The sequence below is a fragment of the Mirounga angustirostris genome, unplaced genomic scaffold (genome assembly GCF_029215605.1).
Source record: "Mirounga angustirostris isolate CCGP_5_RB_7025 unplaced genomic scaffold, mMirAng1.0.hap1 SCAF_16, whole genome shotgun sequence".
NCBI lineage: Eukaryota > Metazoa > Chordata > Mammalia > Carnivora > Phocidae > Mirounga > Mirounga angustirostris.
In genome coordinates, this window is record NW_026991724.1 from 52,967,924 (window position 1) to 52,987,914 (window position 19,991).

The window sequence follows — 19,991 nt, forward strand, 5'->3', positions numbered from 1 at the left end:
TTCAGCCTTTTCTAACAATTTAAAATTTACCAATTTAGTGCATCTGCTCCTCCCACCAAGACTCACACAATGCAGATTTCTCCTAAATGGAAAATAGGCTTGGATGCAGGACAGGCCAAATACACACACACACACACCAATTTAGCCCCCTTCCATCATTTTGATATGCAGTTCTTATTGCTTACTTTTATGTAGTTTCTAATTTTTATTATGATGTAGTCCTTGACCCATGAATTTTTTTTTAAAAAAAGACTTTGCTGTTTAAGATTTTATTTATTTGAGAAAGAGAGTATGAGCAGGAGGAGGGGCAGAAAGAGAAGGAGAAGCAGAATCCCCCTTGAGCAGGGAGCCCTGAGATCATGACCCCAGCCGGGGGCAGATGCTTAACCAACTGAGTCACCCAGGCGCCCTGACCCATGTTTTTTTTTTTTAATGTGATTTTTAAAATGTCTAATTATATGACTTTCTTTTGTTGTATTTTCATTGTTCATATCTGACTTAGTAACACTGTAGTCATAGAACATGGTCTGTATGATGATTTGAAATTTGTTGAGGCTTGTGCTGTCGGTTACTATGTGATCAATCTTATATTCTGTGCGCTTCAGAAGATACGTGTTCTCTAATTACTGAATACAGTGTTCAACATATGTCCATTATGTCAAACATGTTAACTGTGTTCAAATGTATATACTTACTGTTTTTCAGCTAAAATTGTGTTAATTTTCCACAAAAATGTTGAATTTATCAATTTCTCCTTATAGTTCATCGTTTTATACATTTGAAGCTATATTATTAGGTCCATGCAATTTGTAATCTTTGTACCCTTCTCATAAATATAATCTTTTAACTTCTTTATCTCAAAAAATATTTTATTTCTATAATGGTTTTGTCTTTTGGTTAGTATCTGGCAGGTATAGCTTTCTCCTTCCTTTTACTCTAAATCTTCCTGTGTCCTAATGTTATAGATGTGTCTCACATAAAGGGCAGAGAGCTGGATTTAAAACAGTTCCATCTTCAGTATTTGTCTTTTAATTAGTATATTTAGTCCATTTGTAAATAATTGTAATTATTAGTGTATGTGGATTTATAATATTTTATCTTCTTCTTGTCCAATTTTTTTTACATTAATCTTTTATATTTTGTTTTGCATTCTTTTGGGTTGATTTTTCTTTATTTGATTTTTTTCTTCTGCTGATCTGTGAATGCGACAGAAACCACGAGTGCTTTTTTTTTTTTTTAAGATTTTATTTATTTGACAGAGAGAGACACAGCGAGAGAGGGAACACAAGTAGGGGGAGTGGGAGAGGGAGAAGCAGGCTTCCCACTGAGCAGGGAGCCCAATGCGGGGCTCGATCCCAGGACCTTGGGATCATGACCTGAGCTGAAGGCATCCGCTTAACGACTGAGCCACCCAGGCGCCCTCCCACTAGTGCTTTCTAACAACTGTGTTCTCTGTTCTTCTGGCCTTTTTGTTCTGGCCAGTGGAATGTGGACAGAAGTCATGTACTCCACTTTCAGATCTGGCCTATAAAACGCATTCTCTTTCCCTATCCATCAGATCGCTGGCAAAAACTCCAGAATCTAGAGAAGGGAAGCGCACCAAGATGAAAGAAGTCTTGGTTCTTTAATGACTGGATGTAGAACACTCTCACCCTTATTCCAGCCTATATTGTACTATATTCTGATGTAAGCAGGAAATAAAATCGGATTGTATGAAGTCACTGAGACTTTGTATTGAAACTGTTAGAGAAGCTATCATTATTTACCTTAACTAATACATAAATTATAGTTTCTTTTTTAGTAGTTACTCTTGAAATTTTAACATGCATCCTTATCAAAGTCTAAAGATCAATATTATTTTTGTCATCCTGCTGAGAGGAATACTCTATCTCTAGCTAGGTATGATTGTTTCCAGTATTTTTGTTCATCACTTTTTTTGACCTTACAAATTAGCCATTGTTATTACTGCTTTATGAAGTCAGTGTGTGTTCACATTTACCCACATTATCATTAGTTTCTTGGCTTGACATTTCTTGTCTCAGGTCTCAGATCTTCCTTCTCAGATCATTTTCCTTTTCCTGGAAGCACATACCTTACCAAAGATTTGTGAGTGGAAAATTGTTTTGTTCACCTGAAAATATCTGTATTTTGCTTTGTTCTTGAGGAATAGTTTTTGCTGGATTTATAATTCTTGTTTTTAAAAAGATTTTATTTATTTATTTGATAGAGAGAGACACAGCAAGAGAGGGAATACAAGCAGGGGGAGTGGGAGAGGGAGAGGTAGGCTTCCCGCTGAGCAGGGAGCCCGATGCAGGACTCGATCCCAGGACCCTGGGATCATGACCTGAGCCGAAGGCAGACGCTTAACGACTGAGCCACCCAGGCGCCCCTGGATTTATAATTCTAAATTGACAGTTATTTTCTCACTTCTTGGCAGATACTTTCCCACTACCTGGCTTCTCTTGCCATTGAAAAGAAACCAGCTATGAAATAGTCATTCCTTTGTAAGTAATGTCTTTTCCGAAAGGTTGCTCTTTAGATCTATTTTTGGTGTGCTCCAGTTTCCTTTTATTTATCCTTCTTTGGATTTGTTGTGCTCCCTTGGTGCAAGGATTTCTATCTTTCCTTGATTTTGGAAAGTGTTCAGCATTTTTCTCTTTGCAAGTTGCCTCTTCCCTATTCTTCCAATGATCACTTTCTGGAGCTCCTATTACACGTATGTTAGACTTTCTCCCACTACCCTCCCTTCTCATAATCTCATATAGTAAACATTTAAAAATTTCTAATTCAACTATAATTAACATACAGTGTTATATTAGTTTCAGGTGTACAATATAATGATTCAAAAATTCTATACAATGCTCATCAAGATAAGTGTAATATTGGGGCCCCTGGGTGGTGCAGTTGGTTAAGCATCTGACTCTTGGTTTCTGCTCGGGTCATGATCTCAGGGTTGTGAGATCAAGCCCTGAGTTGGGCTCCATGCTCAGTGCAGAGTCTGCTTGAGATTCTCGATCCCTGCCTCTCCTCCAGCTTGTGTTCTCACTCCCCCAAATAAATAAATAAAATCTTAAAAAAAAGATAAGTGTACTCTTGATCCCCTTTATTTCACCCATCCCCCGGGCAACCACCAGTTTGTTCTCTGTATTTAAGCCTGTTTTTTTGTTTGTCTCTTTTTTGTTTGTTCGTTTCTTAAATTTCACATATGGTTAATCTCATATTTTTAATACTGTAGTTTCTCTGTGCTATATTATTGGTAATTTCTTTGATTTGTCTCTTCCTAGTTTTCTTTTTTCTCTCTTTTTTAAAGATTTTATTTATTTATTCGACAGAGAGAGACACAGCAAGAGAGGGAACACAAGCAGGGGGAGTGGGAGAGGGAGAAGCAGGCTCCCCGCTGAGCAGAGAGCCCGACGTGGGGCTCGATCCCAGGACGCTGGGATCATGACCTGAGCCAAAGGCAGACACTTAATGACTGAGCCACCCAGGCGCCCCTCTTCCTAGTTTTCTAATTGGTTGTTTAACCCATCCATTGATGTTTTTAATCTTTGTGATTTTTTTCATTTCTAAAAGTTCTTTTTGGTTCCTTTACAAATACCCTGATCATTTCTGAGAGTCTCTTGTACCTCTTAATTTCAACTCTTTTTCTCTTTATTTTTTTTAAGATTTTATTTATTTATTTGACAGAGAGAGACAGCGAAAGAGAGAACAGAAGCAGGGGGAGTGGGAGAGGGAGAAGCAGGCTCCTTGCTGAGCAGGGAGCCTGACACAGGGCTCCATCCCAGGACCCCAGGATCATGACCTGACCCGAAGGCAGATGCTTAACAACTGAGCCACCTAGGTGCCCCTGTCTTTAAATATATTAAGCATATTTTAGTTTATATTATGCACCTGATAATTCCAGTACGTTAGGTCCTTGCAGCTGTGATTCTGCTACTTGTTGTTTCTGCTAATCCTCCCTTAGGGTACCTTTTGCCTTGCATGTTTTAGGATTTCTTCTTCTGAGCTCATGTTCATGGAATTCTGTGAGGCTTGGCAGAGGTTCTGTTTCCCCCAGAGATCATTTGTATTTACTAATGACAGGTGCTGGGGGTAAGGTGCTATCCACTAAGCACCTTTTATATTAATCTCAACTTGGAGGGTGCCTGGGTGGCTCAACTGTTAAGTTGTTTTCTGGTATGTTTTAGGTGTCTTATACTATGGTGTGTCTTGTTTGTCTTATTTTGTTGTCACCTCGCCCTAGATGAAGTATTCCTTGGCTCTTCAATCTCTGAAGTTAACCTCTACTCTCTCTCATTCCCTGCCAAATATCCTTCCATCAGGCTCCTAGACAACCATAGTAAAAATATATAATGTGTAAAGTTTTAAGTCCCTTGGTAGACTTGGTAATCAACTATTCCAAGTATTTAAGAGATACATGAGGAAGTCACCAATTATTAACCACTTTGCCATAATTAGTGAATCTACTGCTTTCTGAGAAAACTGTCGCTATCTGTTTAGGAAGGACCAGGCAGAGAGGGCCTGGGATTCTAGCATTTGAATTGAACAAAGTCAATGGAAGGCAAGAACGGGAGTTGGGCATTTTTTTTATGACAAAAGCAAAGTTCCACTGATGTAGTTACCAGCACCATTTTTACCTTAGTTTCATAGGGATGAGACCTGACACAGACCAATTCCAAGAGGAAGGCAGCCTAGGAGAAGTAGGATCAGCAGTCACCATCAACCAAATACTGGAAGTTAAAGAATACCGTTATTATGTGTCTGGTGAGGGCAAGTATAGGAGATGCAGAGAATCGCTGCTATGTTAACCTCCATCTGGCCAGAAAAAAACTTTCCCAATCCAGGAAAACAAAATGTCTTGGGTCCAGTTACATTAGCAGGTGCTACTTTTACCTTTTCTAATGTCAAGTTGCCAGCCAGAGAGTTCTACTTTGAAAAAGAAGTGATGTTTTGCCAAATAAACCAAGTCTTTATTTCCAAGATGAATTACTCACATGGCAGAGAGGTTTTTCCCTGTTACTTATCCATTTTATTAATCTTTTGACTTTTCCTCACCTGAAGCCGTGGATAGGACTTCAGTGAGTTCTCTTTAGCTTCAGGTTTGAAGATAACCGTGGCCCCACTGTGAATCATGGAGACTGTGAAATCCACGCCAATGAGTGTGTACAAGAAGTAGGCAGGGATAGGCAAGATGGTAATGGTGATGAGGATGATGAGCAAGACCTTAGCCCATGATGGATAAATTCGGATCACCTCATTTGACTGTGGAGAAAGAGAAGGTTTAGAATACCCAGGTTCTCTGAAATGGAAGGCTACAAAGGTTGGGGGTAAGACATGAACCAAGGCCAGAGACTAGGTAACTGAATCCCTAAGGGAATCAGGGAATAAGGTGACAGAGTCCTAGAGGCCAGAGGAGATTGAAAAGTCCTCAACCACTCCCTAGGGTAGGGGATTCTGGGGTCTTAGAGGAAGGCTCACAATGCTTGAGTCCCAGGCCAAGTAGTTGATGGTCTTCAGAAACAGATGAAGCAGGGTGCTTACAAACAGGACTAGCAGCACAAATGGAGACAGAAAACACCACAGCCAACGATAGATGGGAGAGATGGGGCGGCCCAACATGATAATCAAGTCTGCAAGGAACCTGGGAGGAAGGGCCACAAGACTTGGGGGGGGCCTGTTCAGGCCTTACCCAGCCTTGGGGAGGGGTCAGTCCAAACTCAGCCTGGGAGACAAAGCGTCACATTTCTTAAACCTTTCTGTTCACCTCCACAACCAGTTTTCTTGCCTCTAATTCATCACCTTTCAGTCTGATTTCTGTCCCAGCCCCAGGATTTAAAAAAAAAAAAAATTTCTCTCCTCCATCACCCTCAGGATAAAAGCCAATATATCCAGTCTCTAAATGTAGTTTCTTCATGCCCATATATCCAGGTATCTTTGGTGCACCTTCTTAACTCCAACATATGTGCACATTGGGTTTCTTTTTTGCCTAGAATGCCCTTCTTTCTTTCTCTTGACAAACTCCCCTTCCTCTGTCTAGATTCTGTTCAAGCATCCTCTCCTTGCCTTCTTTAGATAACCATCTGTGTTCCCAGAGTGCCCTCAGCTGCCTCTATCATAGGCTTACTATCCTGCCCCCAAATCTACCTTTGTATGTCTTCTTCTTTCAACTCTGAGAGCAGAAACTCAATGTAATTTATCCCAGTATCCTCAGTGCTCACAAGGCCTGCCTGGTCCTTGGGCACACTCTGGGCAATATGTGAGAGTGAGTGTATGATCAGCAAACTGATGCCAAGAGCCACCATCACCTAGAAACACTGCCACATTTAGATTACACACTGTTTCTCAAATGCTAGTGTGCACACAATTTACTTGGGGTTCTTATTAAAATGCAGATATGGATTCAAAGATCTGGGGTACATGCTGAGGGTCTGCATTTTTTTTTTTTAAGATTTTATTTATTTATTTGAGAGAGAGAGAATGAGAGACAGAGAGCCTGAGAGGGAGGAGGGTCAGAAGGAGAAGCAGACTCCCCGCCGAGCAGGGAGCCCGATGCGGGACTCGATCCCGGGACTCCAGGATCATGACCTGAGCCGAAGGCAGACGCTTAACCATCTGAGCCACCCAGGCGCCCAAGGGTCTGCATTTCTAATAAACTCCCAGGTGATGCCAATGCTACTATTCCAGAGCCCACTTTGAGAAGCAAGGAATTACATGCCCACGCCTACAAGCAGGGCTCAAGAGCCACTAGGACTTGATATGGACTGTCCATCACTTTTCCATTCTACACCTGTTTTCTCCAGGAGTCAGCCCGTGCCTTCTTCTCCTTCCCATCTCCCTGGGGGCTCTCCAAACGCCCTGGGTCAGAGGCCTAACAGTGAGAACAGGAGGGCCAATACTCCCTAGGGGACCTCACTGTGTGGGTGCATGACTGCAGATTCTGGGCTTGGGGAATCACCTTCTGGCTCCATAGATCCAGGCCATGGCTATGTTCTCCAAGATGACAATGAAGAAGATGGGCAGAGATACCCAGTAATCATCCAGCAGGTTCACATAGTAGCTACCCGAAGGCGTCACGAAAATGAGGCTGCCCAGGAACATAGGCACACAGACGCCCACTGAGGGAAAACATCAGATTTGGATCAAGGTCAGAATTCAAACTAGGTTGTGTAAGAATCCCAGTAGGGTTAAGCTAAACAATGGTCCTAGGTGGGAGTGGGGACATAGGTTAGAGTACCTGTGAGCAGATTTGTATATTTCCTGAGGGAAGAGAAAGTGTCCTGGAGAGGAGTAACAATGCCCTGCATGATCCCCATCATGGTGCTCAGCCCCAGGCTCACCAGCAACAGGAAGATGATGATGGCCCAGAAGGTGGATCCAGAAAACACAGAGGTGATATTGGTAAACGCCACAATGGCCACACCAGGACCCTCCATAACCTGTGATGGGATGAAGGGCAAGAGCTCTGAGCTCACGCTGTAGAATCTTAACTGCATTCCTGTCCCCTCCCCTAGGACACAATCTATAGCACCATTAATAGACATTGTTAAACTCATCTGGCCTTGAGGCAGGAGGACTTCTTCCGACAACAGCTGCTGGTCTGGCAACTCTTTTGGGTTGGTATGAACACGCTTATATGAACTCCAGGGCTTGGTGCTACAGAGGCTACAGCTGCCTTATTGCAATAGGGTACTGTGAACCTTGAACCTTGGTCTTGGTTGTCCAGTATGCTGTCAAGAATTGCCCTTCTGGATTCTAGAGACACCTATGGAGAGCTGAAGTTTCTGGTGCACTGGGGGTTTTGAAGGGAAGATAAGGACCCCATCCCCAACCCTTACCTACCTCCGTCAATTCATGAGCTATGTTGCAATTGGTCATATAGGGTAGGACCGTGTCTTTGACTTGTTTAGGGAGGCTCTTGAGCCACCCAGAGTAGATGGAGCTTGGATCATGATACATACTGTCTGGGGGGTGGGCCTCGGCAGGCAGCACCCCAGCAGCTATCAGATACTGCACTGTCTCAGCATTCCTGGGGACAAGGGTAGAATTACATAAAATCATTATGGCCCTTTAAGATAACTTCTCTTATCTTCTACATGAGAAGAAAAACCACTAGTCTAGAGTTTTTGATCTGCACTGAAACCTGGGTCTCCAGGGTCCCAGTGCTCACTGTCTGACACCTACTTTCATAAGGTGTCTGCCGGAGGCCAGAGAGTTTCTGACTTAAGTGGGGCCCTGGAGGGGCTCTTTCATACAATGTCATGTAGGGCTTTAGGACCTATACCTCCTACTAGACAATCTTAGGACAATGTTAAAGCTTCTCAGCTTTCTTGACCTACTGGCCTCTCCAATCTCCTAACATATAACTCTTCACCTTCTCTGCTTCGGCCACATTCAATTATTCAACCTGCTCCAACCTGCCATGCTCCCCATCATCTCTGTATCTTTGGCACATGACATTCTCTCTGCCTAGAACCACCCCCACTCTGCTCCTGCTCAGTCTACCCCAATTCTACCACTATACGGTTCTCCATATGCAAATTCCTACAAATCCTCACTCAGCTCCCCGAACCCTATTTACTGCCATGGAAAGCTATTCAAAATCCATTTCCATAAGAGCAAGTCAACAAGCTGCAGAAGAGTAGTATGGTATGATCCGATTTTTTTAATGGTATGTTTTTATATGTAGGTATGAATGGGAAACAGCTGAAAGGCTACTAGCTGTGGTTATTTGTCAGGAGACAGATTGAGCTCGGGATTGCCTCCAGGAGGAAGCATTCTCTGACTGCCCCAGGAAGTTAATAGCTTGCTCTTCTGTGTTTCTCATCATCCTTACTACCAGTTCTCATCTCCTTGTGATTATCTGTTTAGTATCTGCTTCCTAAAAAGACTGAGCAGATTTGTATATTTCCTGAGGGAAGAGAAAGTGTCCTGGAGAGGGGTAACAATGCCCTGCATGATCCCCATCATGGTGCTCAGCCCCAGGCTCGCCAGCAACAGGAAGATGATGATGGCCCAGAAGGTGGATCCAGAAAACACAGAGGTGATATTGGTAAACGCCACAATGGCCACACCAGGACCACACCGGGACCACACCTGAGGGCAGGTATGATGGTCTGCTTCACCATTGGCTGTCTTTCCAGAACCCAACACAGGGTTGCCAGATAGATGTTTTATAAATGTCTGATGAGAATTTTGAGAATGAATCTCACAGGAGAAAAAAAATCAGGAATGGGCTATGGGGACTCTGGTGGGGCTATGAGTCCTTTTTATTTTTTTCTTATCTATTGATTCTGCTGAACCTATTCTCCTAATTTTCCATGGCAGACCCCAGTTAAGAATGGGGTGAACACAACTTTGAAAACCTCCAAGTTTGGGGCTTTCCTAGTTTAGAAAGGCTCTGAAAGAGTTGGAGAGATTCAGGTGTTTCGAAGGTTCAGGAGGCTCTTGTCAGAGGGTCCCATATTGACTGAGCCAACAGCCCTGAGGGATGGGGGCCTAGACTGGAATTCCGTGAGCTATTTCTAAGACTTTGGTCTTTTTGATGATCTCCATATGAAAGATTGGGCTCACCTCAGGTAACATTTTTCATTGTTCTCTGTGGCCAAGTGGCCCATTATGGCAAATACAAACACCATGGCAGTCAGTGAGGCTGTCAAGTTGAGAAAAGCCACAACAAAGGCATCCATGACACAGTTGTTGGACCGAGGTCTGTATGAGCTGATTGCAGTGATGCTGCCAAAGCCAGGGCCCATGGATAAAAAGAGCTGGTTCCCTGTCCGGCGCCACACTTCCACAGAGTACAGGGCTGGTACCTGGGGAGAAGTATTGTGTAAACTGGGATATAAAGGGAAGAGGAGTAAACCATGATATGATGGAAGATGAGAAGGTGGTGAAGGAGGGAGCCAGGAGGGCCTCTATCAGACTGACCACCATTCTGTCTCTGACACCCCCATGTGGATAAGAGGATCAAAGGGCAGGGGACACCTCACCTTGGCAGCCAACAAATTCTTGAGACCAAAATGTGCGCCTTCCAGCATGAGACTCCGGATAAGGAGACAGAAAAGGATGAAGTAGGGAAGGAGTACTGACACATACAGCATCTGAGTGGGAAGTATGATTCAGAAATAGAGGTTAGCAAAGGCAGAAGCTGGGCCAGTAGGATCAAAGACTACTGAGAGTCAAAGGTCATATTAGAAGGAGTTAGAAGTTGGAGACCTACAGGCATCAAGTTAGGAGAATATTAGGGGGTCTCAGATAGAAAGGAGTCTATCAGATTGTAAGTTAGAGGATGGCTCACCTTCCCAGTGGACTTGGGTCCTTTGATCATGGAGATGCAGATAATTAACCATGTCATAAAGAGAGAGACACTGAGATGCATAACTGGTAGTCCACCCATTTCAACTTCATCTGTGGCCTTCAATATATTCCGGTACCAAAAGTATGTGGTGGGTGTTGTCCGCTCACATTCAGGATCTGAGGTGAACTGGCCATGGAGGAAACTGCAAGACCACGTGCCTCCCTCTTCCAATCCCCCTCCACCCCCTCCTTCCAATCTCCATCATCTTCCTGCTCATCCCTATTCTCTCAACGATCCTCTTCCTTCTTCATTGCCCTATCCTTTTTTCAGCCCTCCCACTTGCCATTTTCTTCCCTCTCTTCTCACCAAAATCACTGGAGTTCCTCAGTAAGGGGCACTTTGACCAAGGCAGTGGAGACTGGAAAGACTGTCCCAAATAGAAGAGACTCCAAGCCATGAGCACACTGTAGTACAAACCCACGATGCAGCACACCTAGGAACCATGAAGAATTCTGGAGACAGAAGGAAGGTAGGCCAGCAGAAGGGAGGGGATTTGACCAGAGGACTGGGGAACTGAAGAGACTTGACCCATAGAAGTAAAGTCATGGGACCTATCCCAGGACAAGGAACTGTTGGGGTGGGAGTGGGGCATAAAGGGTAGGCCTGGGCAACCCAGGACTCCTCACCATAAAGCTGGTATACCCCACACCACCAATCCAGGGGCTGATGACCTTCCATACACCAATGCTGCCCTGACGCATCCTCTGACCAGCTGCCATCTCCAGGAATAGAAGAGGAACCCCGACCAAGAACAGCATGAGCATGTAGATGATGAGAAAACTGCCTGTTCAGGGAGTCAGGAGGAGTTCTGAGAACCACCTGGCTTTTCAGTGCCTGGACGTCCTTGGGGTCTGGCAAAACACGTTCCCCACCAGTGACCTCCCTCAGGGCCACCAGCATCAGGGCTCAACTATTTCCACATCCCTCATAGTCCCAGGTGTCCCTTGGGCTCCCAGATCCTGGAAGACCCAGATGCCTAGTTTCCACTCCCACCCTGAATCTCAGCCTTCAGCCCCACCATCCTCATGAACCTAAGTGTTCAGATATCCTGCTCCCATCCTAGGTGTTCAGGTACCTGGCTCCAGCATTGGTGGTATAGTGGTGAGCTCAGCTGCCTTCCAGGTACCTGGCTCCTGCCCTAGTCAGGTTCCCAAATCCCCCACCCCTACATATTTCAGAGACCCCAGAGTAGCAGGATAGTCCTCTGGCTCCTCATCCCCTTGTGGGTCCATGATTCCTGGTCCCCAGGCTTACCACCTCCGTTGTGAAAACACAGATAAGGAAAGCGCCAGATGGTACTCAGTCCCACAGAAAAGCCCACCTGGGCCAGGAGGTACTCCATTTTATTGGCCCATGATGGTCGGTCAGTGGGGGCTTCCTCCTTTGGCTCGTCATTGTCTATGGTCTCCAGGATTTCATCATTATCTTCATCAGACCAAAGGTATGATGACACAGTGTCAAACTTCTGTCCCTCTGACCTTGGTTCCTCAGTAGTCAAATCAGACTTTAACAGCTGGGAAGCTGAGGTAGTAGTAATCAGGGATCTGGAATCTGAAGGTCTAGAAATCTGGGGTCTCTCATCTTGGGCCTCCGTGTTTTCACTAAGAGATGTCATCCTGGGTGGACTCTAGTTCCTGCTTCTGCAGGGATGGGGCTTCCTTCTTTGTTGACCTTAAGGACATCAAGAACTACAGACTTCAGATATATGAGCTAAGGAAAGACAAGACTCATCCTACAAGAACCCCTGAGGCCTCCCAAACCCTTTCATCCTTATGTGGAGAAGAATATAGAGTCTCTACCCTTGAAAACATACCAAGAATATGTATGCCTCTAGAAAATAATAATTTTAAAAGAATACTACCAACAATAATACCAAAAGACATAAAATGTCTAGGAATAATTTTAACAAAAGATGAGCAAGGCCTTTCAACACATACACACACACACACGTGTACACACTAAAATACTACTGGGAGAAAATAAAGGGATATAACATGTTTGTGAAATGGAAGTATAACAATGTCAATTATCCCCAATTTGATCTATAAATTCAATGCAATTCTTATTGAAATCACATCAGGGTTTTGGGGAAACTGACAAGCTGATTCTAAAATGTACATGAAAAGCAAAAGGCCTAGAATGGGTAATACAATCTTGACAAAGAAGAACCAAATGTAAAGACTAATTATAAAGCTATAGTAATTAAGAGAGTGTGGTATTGGCACAGGGATCTATGGCACAAATGGGTCCATGGATCAATATACTGTACTGTTTAATATGGTAGCTACTAGCCACATACAGCTATTTAAATTAATTAAAATTAAGTAACATTAACAATTAATTCCTCAGTCATACTAGCCACGTATCAAGTGCTCAGTAGCTACATGGCTACCATACTGGAAGGACAGATATCAAACATTTCCATTATCACAGAAAGTTCTGTGGATACTACTGGGAGAGTTCAGAAACACACAAATATAGATGCCTGATTTACAATAAAGATGGCACTGCAAAGTTGTAGAGAAACGGCATTCTTTTCAATGAACACTGGTTGTTAGAGCAATTGGAAATCTACACAGAGACAAATGAACCCTGGCCTCCCCAACTTCACGTATTAAATAAAAATCTATTCAGATAAGATTGAAGTTCTAAATGTAAAAGATAAAACAGTAACACTTCCAGATGAAAGACCTAGAAGAATATCTGCATGACTTGGGTGTAGGCACAGATTTCTTAAATAGGACATAAAAAGCACCAATCATAAAGGAAAAGTTTGACACACTGGATTAAATTAAATATAGAAAATTCTTCAATGAAAACTTTGCAATAAATGAATAAACATGGGCGCCTGGGTGGCTCAGTTGGTTAAGCGTCTGCCTTCGGCTCAAGTCATGATCCCAGGATACTGGGATTGAGCCTTGCATCAGGCTCCCTGCTCCGCAGGGGGCCTGCTTCTCCCTCTCCTCCCGGCTCATGCTCTCTCTCTCGCAATCTCTGTCTCTCTCTCAAATAAATAAATAAAATCTTTTAAAAAAATAAATGAGTAAACAGACAAGCCCTGGAGCAGTGGAAGATATCTGCAACATATATGGTAGACAGAATAATGCCCTTCTCCAAGATATTCACATCCTAATCCCTAGAACCTGTGAATATGTTACCTTATGTGGAAAAAGTGACTTTTCAATGTGATTAAGTTATTGATCTTGAAATGAGATTATCCTGGATTATCTATGATGGGCTTAGTGTAATTATAGGGTCCTTCTATGGGAAAAAGGGAAGTAGGAGACTCAGAATCCAAGGAGGAAATGAGATGGCAGGAGCAGAAGTTAGAGTTAGATGCACCTTGAATGTGGAAGAAGGGGCTGTGACTCAAGGAATGCTAGCTGGAAAAGGCTAGGAAATGGCTTTTCCCCTAGATCCTATGTAAGGAACACAGGAATGCTAACACCTTGCTTTTACAGATTTCAGATTTCTGACCTCCAGAACAGTACAATAATACATTTATGTTGTTTTAAGCCACTAAGTTTGTAGTTGTTAGAGCAATAGTAGGAAACTAACAAAACATATAACCAAAAAAGGGCTGTTTCCCAAATAATATTTATAAAAAAGAAACACGTACAAATAAATAAGAAAAAGTAGACAAGTTAAAAAGTGGAGGAGAGGGCGCCTGGGTGGCTCAGTTGGTTAAGCGACTGCCTTCAGCTCAGGTCATGATCCCAGGGTCCTGGGATCGAGTCCCACATCGGGCTCCCTGCTCTGCGGGGAGCCTGCTTCTCCCTCTCCCACTCCCCCTGCTTGTGTTTCCTCTCTCGCTGTGTCTCTCTCTGTCAAATAAATAAATAAAATCTTAGAAAAAAAAAAAGTGGAGGAGAGGGAAGAGAAAGCTTGAACAAGCTTACTAATATATTAAAGAAAATATATAAATTGGTAACCATTGGAAATGGTGGTCATTACTCCAGTTCACTGGTCACCAAGAAAATGTAAATAAAACCACAATGAGAATAGATGGATATATATGCAATAAATTGCATATAGTAAAATGTTAATTGTAGAACCTAGGTTGATGGGCATATGGATGGTCACTGTATACATCTTCCAACTTTACTGTATGCCTAACTATTTTTTCATAATAAAATGTTGGGAGGAAACCACAATGAGACCACTATATACCCACTAGATGAGTTAATATGAAAAAGTCTGATTAAACCAAATGATGGCACATGTGGAAACTTCTGGAACTCACATACACAGTTGGTAGAAGCATAGATTGGGGGGCGCCTGGGTGGCTCAGTCGTTAAGTGTCTGCCTTCGGCTCAGGTCGTGATCCCAGGGTCCTGGGATCGAACCCCACATCGGGCTCCCTGCACCGCGGGGAAGCCTGCTTCTCCCTCTCCTACTCCCCCTGCTTGTGTTCCCTCTCTCACTATGTCTCTCTCTGTCAAATAATAAATAAAATCTTTAAAAAAGAAGCATAGATTGGCACTACTTCAGAAAACTAGTTGGACATACCTATATACTTTAAATATTCTCATATTTTATAATCCATTCCAAAGGGATCACCTAACAGAAGCGTATACATAAGTACACCAAAACCCATGTCCAAAAATGCTAATAGTTGTACTATTCATAACTGCCCAAACCTGGAAACAATACGAATCTCCTTCAACAGTAGAATGGATCAGTGCTAGCATATTCATATGATGGGTATGCAACAATAAAAACAGTGAATTGCTGATATGCACAACAACCTGGATGAATCTCAGAAATATTACTTTGAATGAAAGAAGCAAGGCAAAGAAGAGAACATACTATATAATTTCACTTATATGAAGTTCAAGAAGAGGCAAGACAAATTCATGGTGTCAGGAAGCCAGGATAGTGTACTTACATCGTGATAATTTATCTAATTATAATTATGATTTGCACATACTTCAAATGTGATACTTTAATGAAAGTTTATCTTTCCTGATCCAAGAATAAGCCAAACCAGGAAACTGTGCAATAAGCACCAACAGCAGAAACTCCAGGAGAAGCCTCCTTTTTTCCAAAGGACCAGGAAAAGAAGCTCCTATGCACCAGACACTGTGTGGGGGTGGGGGGTGGGGGGGGATACCGATTTTCCCTTCTCACCTCAGAGGCTCACCTCTGAACTACATAAGCAGAGAACAAATGTGAAGAAGTGCAACAAGGTTCTGACAACTGAACAACGATACAAACCACTGCCCAAGTCATAGACTGACCCCAGGGTGGCCCATGCTAATCCAAATAGCACAGCAAAGGCTTTGAAGATTGAACTAAATTGTAACCAACACCCACAGAAGATATGACAAAACCTGCCATCTGAACTTACCCAGGCTGACGGCCTGCTAAAACAAATAAAGCAAACAAAATTCAACATTCTCCACAGGATTTATTTTTTTTCTTTTTTTAAATTTTTTATTGTTATGTTAATCACCATACATTACATCATTAGTTTTTGATGTAGTGTTCCATGATTCATTGTTTGTGCATAACACCCAGTGCTCCATGCAGAACGTGCCCTCCTCAATACCCATCACCAGGCTAACCCATCCTCCCACCCCCCTCCCCTCTAGAACCCTCAGTTTGTTTTTCAGAGTCCATCGTCTCTCATCGTTCATTTCCCCCTCCGATTTCCCCCCCTTCATTCTTCCCCTCCTGCTATCTTCTTCTTCTTTTTTTTTTTTCCTTAACATATATTGCATTATTTGTTTCACAGGTATAGATCTGTGATTCAACAGTCTGGCACAATTCACAGTGCTCACCATAGCACATACCTCCCCAGTGTCTATCACCCAGCCACCCCATCCCTCCCACCCCACCCCCCACTGCAGCAACCCTCAGTTTGTTTCCTGAAATTAAGAATTCCTCATATCAGTGAGGTCATATGATACATGTCTTTCCCTGATTGACTTATTTCACTCAGCATAACACCCTCCAGTTCCATCCACGTCATTGCAAATGGCAAGATCTCATTCCTTTTGATGGCTGCATAATATTCCATTGTATATATATACCACATCTTCTTTATCCATTCATCTGTCGATGGACATCTTGGCTCTTTCCACAGTTTGGCTATTGTCTCCACAGGATTTAAAAAAAATTTTTTTTCTCCACAGGATATTAATGTGATCCTGAGTTCACAACATAATATTAAAAATTCCCAGGATGCAATCCAAAACTACTCATCACTTAAACACACACAGAGAAAAATCTGACCATTTCCCAAGGGAAAAGACAATTAACAGATGTCAACCCTAAGATGACCCAGATGATGGAATTTATTATTTTTGAAGACTTCATTATTTTTAAAACTGCATATATTTTAACAGCTTTATTGAGGTATTATAGACAAGTAAGAGATGTATATATTTAAGGCATAATATGTAATGTTTTGATATATGTATACATTGTGATATGATCACCCCATGAAGTTAATTTATCCCTCACCTCACAGTTATTATTCGTGTGTGTGTGTTAACAACATTTAAGATCTACTCACCTCACAGTTATTATTCGTGTGTGTGTTAAGAACATTTAAGATCTACTCTCCTAGCAAATTTCAAGTATACAATACATTATTATTAACTATAGTCACCATGTTGCACATTAGGTCTCCAGAACTCATTCAGCTTATAATGGAAAGTTTGTTCCCTCTGACCAACAGACATCTCTGCATTTCCTCCGCCCCTCATCCCCTGGTAATATTTTTCTACTCTGTTTCTATGAATTTGACTTTTTTTAGATTCCACATATAATTGGGATCAGCAGTATTTATTTGTCTTTCTGTACCTGGCTTATTTTACTTTGTATATGTCCTTGAGGTTCATCCACGTTGTCAGAAATGGCAGGATTTCCTTCTTTTCTAAGGTTAAATAATATTCCATTGTATGTATATATGCATCACATTTTCTTTATCCAATCATCTGTTGATGGACACTTAGGTTGTTTTCATATCTTGGCTATTGTGAATAATGCTACAATGAACATGGGAGTGCAGGTATCTCCTCAAGATACTGATTTCATTTCCTTTGGACATGGACCCAGAAGTGGGATTTCTGGATCATATGGTAGTTCTGTTTTTAATTATTTGAGGAACCACCATCCTGTTTTCCATAATGGTTGTACCAATTTATATCCCATTTACATTACAGTGTATAAGTGTTCCTTTTCTGCACATCCTTGCCAATACTTGTTATCTTTTGACTTTTTGACAGTAGCCATCTTAAGGGTATGAGATGATCTTGCATGTGGTTTTGATTTGCATTTCCCTGATGGTTAGTGATGTTCAGCACCTTTTCATATACCTATCAGCCATTTGTATGTTTTCTTTGGAAAAAGGTCTATTTAGGTGCTTTGCTCATCTTTAATTTTTTCTCTTTTTTTGCCACTGAGTAGTATGAGTTCCTTATGTATTTTGGCTATTAACATCTTATGGATATACAGTTTGCAAATATTTTCTCATTCTATAGGATGCCTTTTATTTTGTTGATTCCCTTTCTGTGCAGAACCTTGTTAATTCAATGCAGCCCCACCTGTTTAATTTTTCCTTTGTTGCCTGTGCTTTTGGTGTCATACCCCAAAAAAACATTGTTGAGACGAATGTCAAGGAACTTTCCCATGTGTTTTTCTAGGAGTTTTATAGTTCCAGGTCTTACATTTAAGACTTTAACCAATTTTGAGTTGATTTGTGTATGATATGAGACAAAGTTCCAATTTCTTCCTTTTGCCTGTAAATACCCAGTTTTCCCAACACATTTATCGAAGAGCATACCCTTTCCCCCATTGTGTATTCTTGGCACCTTAGGTGACTGAACATGTGTGAGTTTATTTCTGGGCTCTCTATTCTGTTCCATTGATCCACGTGTCTGTTTTTATGCGAGTACCATACTGTTTTGATTATTGTGGCTTTGTGGTATAATTTGAAATCAGGAAGTGAGATGCCTCTGGCTTTGTTCTTCTTGCTCAGTATTGCTGTAGCTACTTGGGATCTTTTGTGGCTCCATACGAATTTTAGGATTTTGTTCTATTTCTCTGAAAAATTACCATTGGAAATATAGTCCCTATAAAAATAGGGACTGCACTAAATCTGTAGATCACTTAGGGTTATATTGACATATTGACACATATTATTTGTTCTTAATTCTTCCAATCCATGAACACAGTATTAATTGTTTATGTCTTCTTCAATTTCTTTCATCAATGTTTAATAGATTTCAGTGTACAGATATTTTACCTCTTTGGTTAAATTTATTCCTAAGTATTTTATTCTTTTTGATGTAAATGGGATTGTCTTCTTAATTTCTCTTTCAGATAGTTTGTTGTTAGTGTATGGAAATGCAACTGATTTTTGTATGTTGATTTTTTTATCCTGCAATTTTACTGAATTCGTTTATTATTTCTAACAGTTTTTTTGAGGAGTAATCTGCAGACAGAGACAATTTTAATTCTCCCTTTCCAAACTGGATACCTTCTTTTTCTTGCTTAATTGTTCTGGCTAGGACTTCCAGTACTATGTTGAATAATAGTGGTGAGAGGTAGCATCCTTATCTTATTCCTGATTTTAGAGGAAAACATTTAAGCTTTTCACCCTTTAGTATGATATTAGCTGTGGGCATGTCCCATATGGCTTTTATTATATTGAGGTACATCCTTCTATACCTAATTTGTTGAGAGATTTTATCATAAAATGATGTTGAATTTTGTCAAATACTTTTTCTGCATCTATTGAGATAATCATACGGTTTTTACCCTTTATTCTGGTTAATGTAGTTATCACGTTTATTGATTTGCATATGTTGAATCATGTTTGCATCCCTGGGATAAATATTACTTGATCATGATGTATGATCCCTTTAATGGGCTGTTAAATTCAGTTTGCTAGTATTTTTTTGAGGATTTTTGCATCTATGTTCATCAGAAATATTGGCCTATAGTTATCTTTTCTTATAGTCTCCTTGTCTGGCTTTGGTATGGGGGTAATGCCAGCCTTGTAAAATGAGTCCCCAGTCAAGTCCACAGACAGCAGGTCTGTTACCAGGCACAGATGGGTGTAGCTCCCACCGATCTCTGGTTGCACTTGCACCATGCTCCGGGGTGAGTCAGGTGGGAAGATGGACTCTGGAACTGTGGTAGAGCGGGCTGGAGCTGGGTCACAGCTTCAAATTCTGTGGTCAAGAACCAGGTCAGTCAGCCTGCCACTGGTGGATGAGAGGGGAATGTCTCTCTCCAGTTCCCTGGGTGGTCAGAACTGCTCCAACCATGGCAGAAAGGGATTGGCACTCAATCTCAGGGCCATTTCAAGGCACATAGCTGGGACTGCCAGTCTACAGCCAGGACTGAGATTGGCAGGCCTGTATGAGGAGCACAGACAGGCAATGCTGGGTTCCCTGGGTAGGCAAGACTGAGATCAGGGCTGAAGCCAGTCACAGAGCTGCTTCAAGATCCAAAGTCAGAACCGAGGTTGGCAGGACTGTTACCAGGAGCATGTCTCCCATAGGGCCCCTGTGGAGGCAGATCTGACTCCAGACTGGCAGTTAGAGTGGGGCTGGAGCTGGTTCACAGGGATGCCTCAAGGATCTGCAATTGGGTCCATGGCTAGCAGGCCTGATACTGT

General features: G+C 42.1%; 1 protein-coding gene across 1 annotated transcript; it reads right to left on the reverse strand.

Moving 5' to 3' along the window:
- Positions 1–4,582: 4,582 nt before the first annotated feature.
- On the reverse strand, positions 4,583–12,623 carry SLC6A16 (solute carrier family 6 member 16). The gene is made up of 11 exons (XM_064580599.1): positions 11,612–12,623; positions 10,984–11,141; positions 10,664–10,790; positions 10,298–10,473; positions 9,983–10,100; positions 9,571–9,805; positions 7,836–8,026; positions 7,235–7,672; positions 6,956–7,115; positions 5,479–5,641; positions 4,583–5,262 (listed from the first exon to the last, which is right to left on the reverse strand). The coding sequence occupies exons 1-11, from the start codon at positions 11,970–11,972 to the stop codon at positions 5,017–5,019; spliced, it is 2,373 nt and encodes a 790-aa protein (XP_064436669.1). The 5' UTR covers positions 11,973–12,623; the 3' UTR covers positions 4,583–5,016.
- Positions 12,624–19,991: the final 7,368 nt, after the last annotated feature.

Bases quoted from the DNA above. Each gene is read 5' to 3' on its own strand.
- SLC6A16 (XM_064580599.1), bottom strand. From the start codon at position 11,972: ATGACATCTCTTAGTGAAAACACGGAGGCCCAAGATGAGAGACCCCAG. The intron at 10,791-10,983 runs GTGAGGAGTCCT...CATGGTTCCTAG, and splicing joins TGGGGTATACCAGCTTTATG to GTGTGCTGCATCGTGGGTTT. The intron at 8,027-9,570 runs GTGAGCCCAATC...CCTTGTCCCCAG, and splicing joins AATGAAAAATGTTACCTGAG to GAATGCTGAGACAGTGCAGT.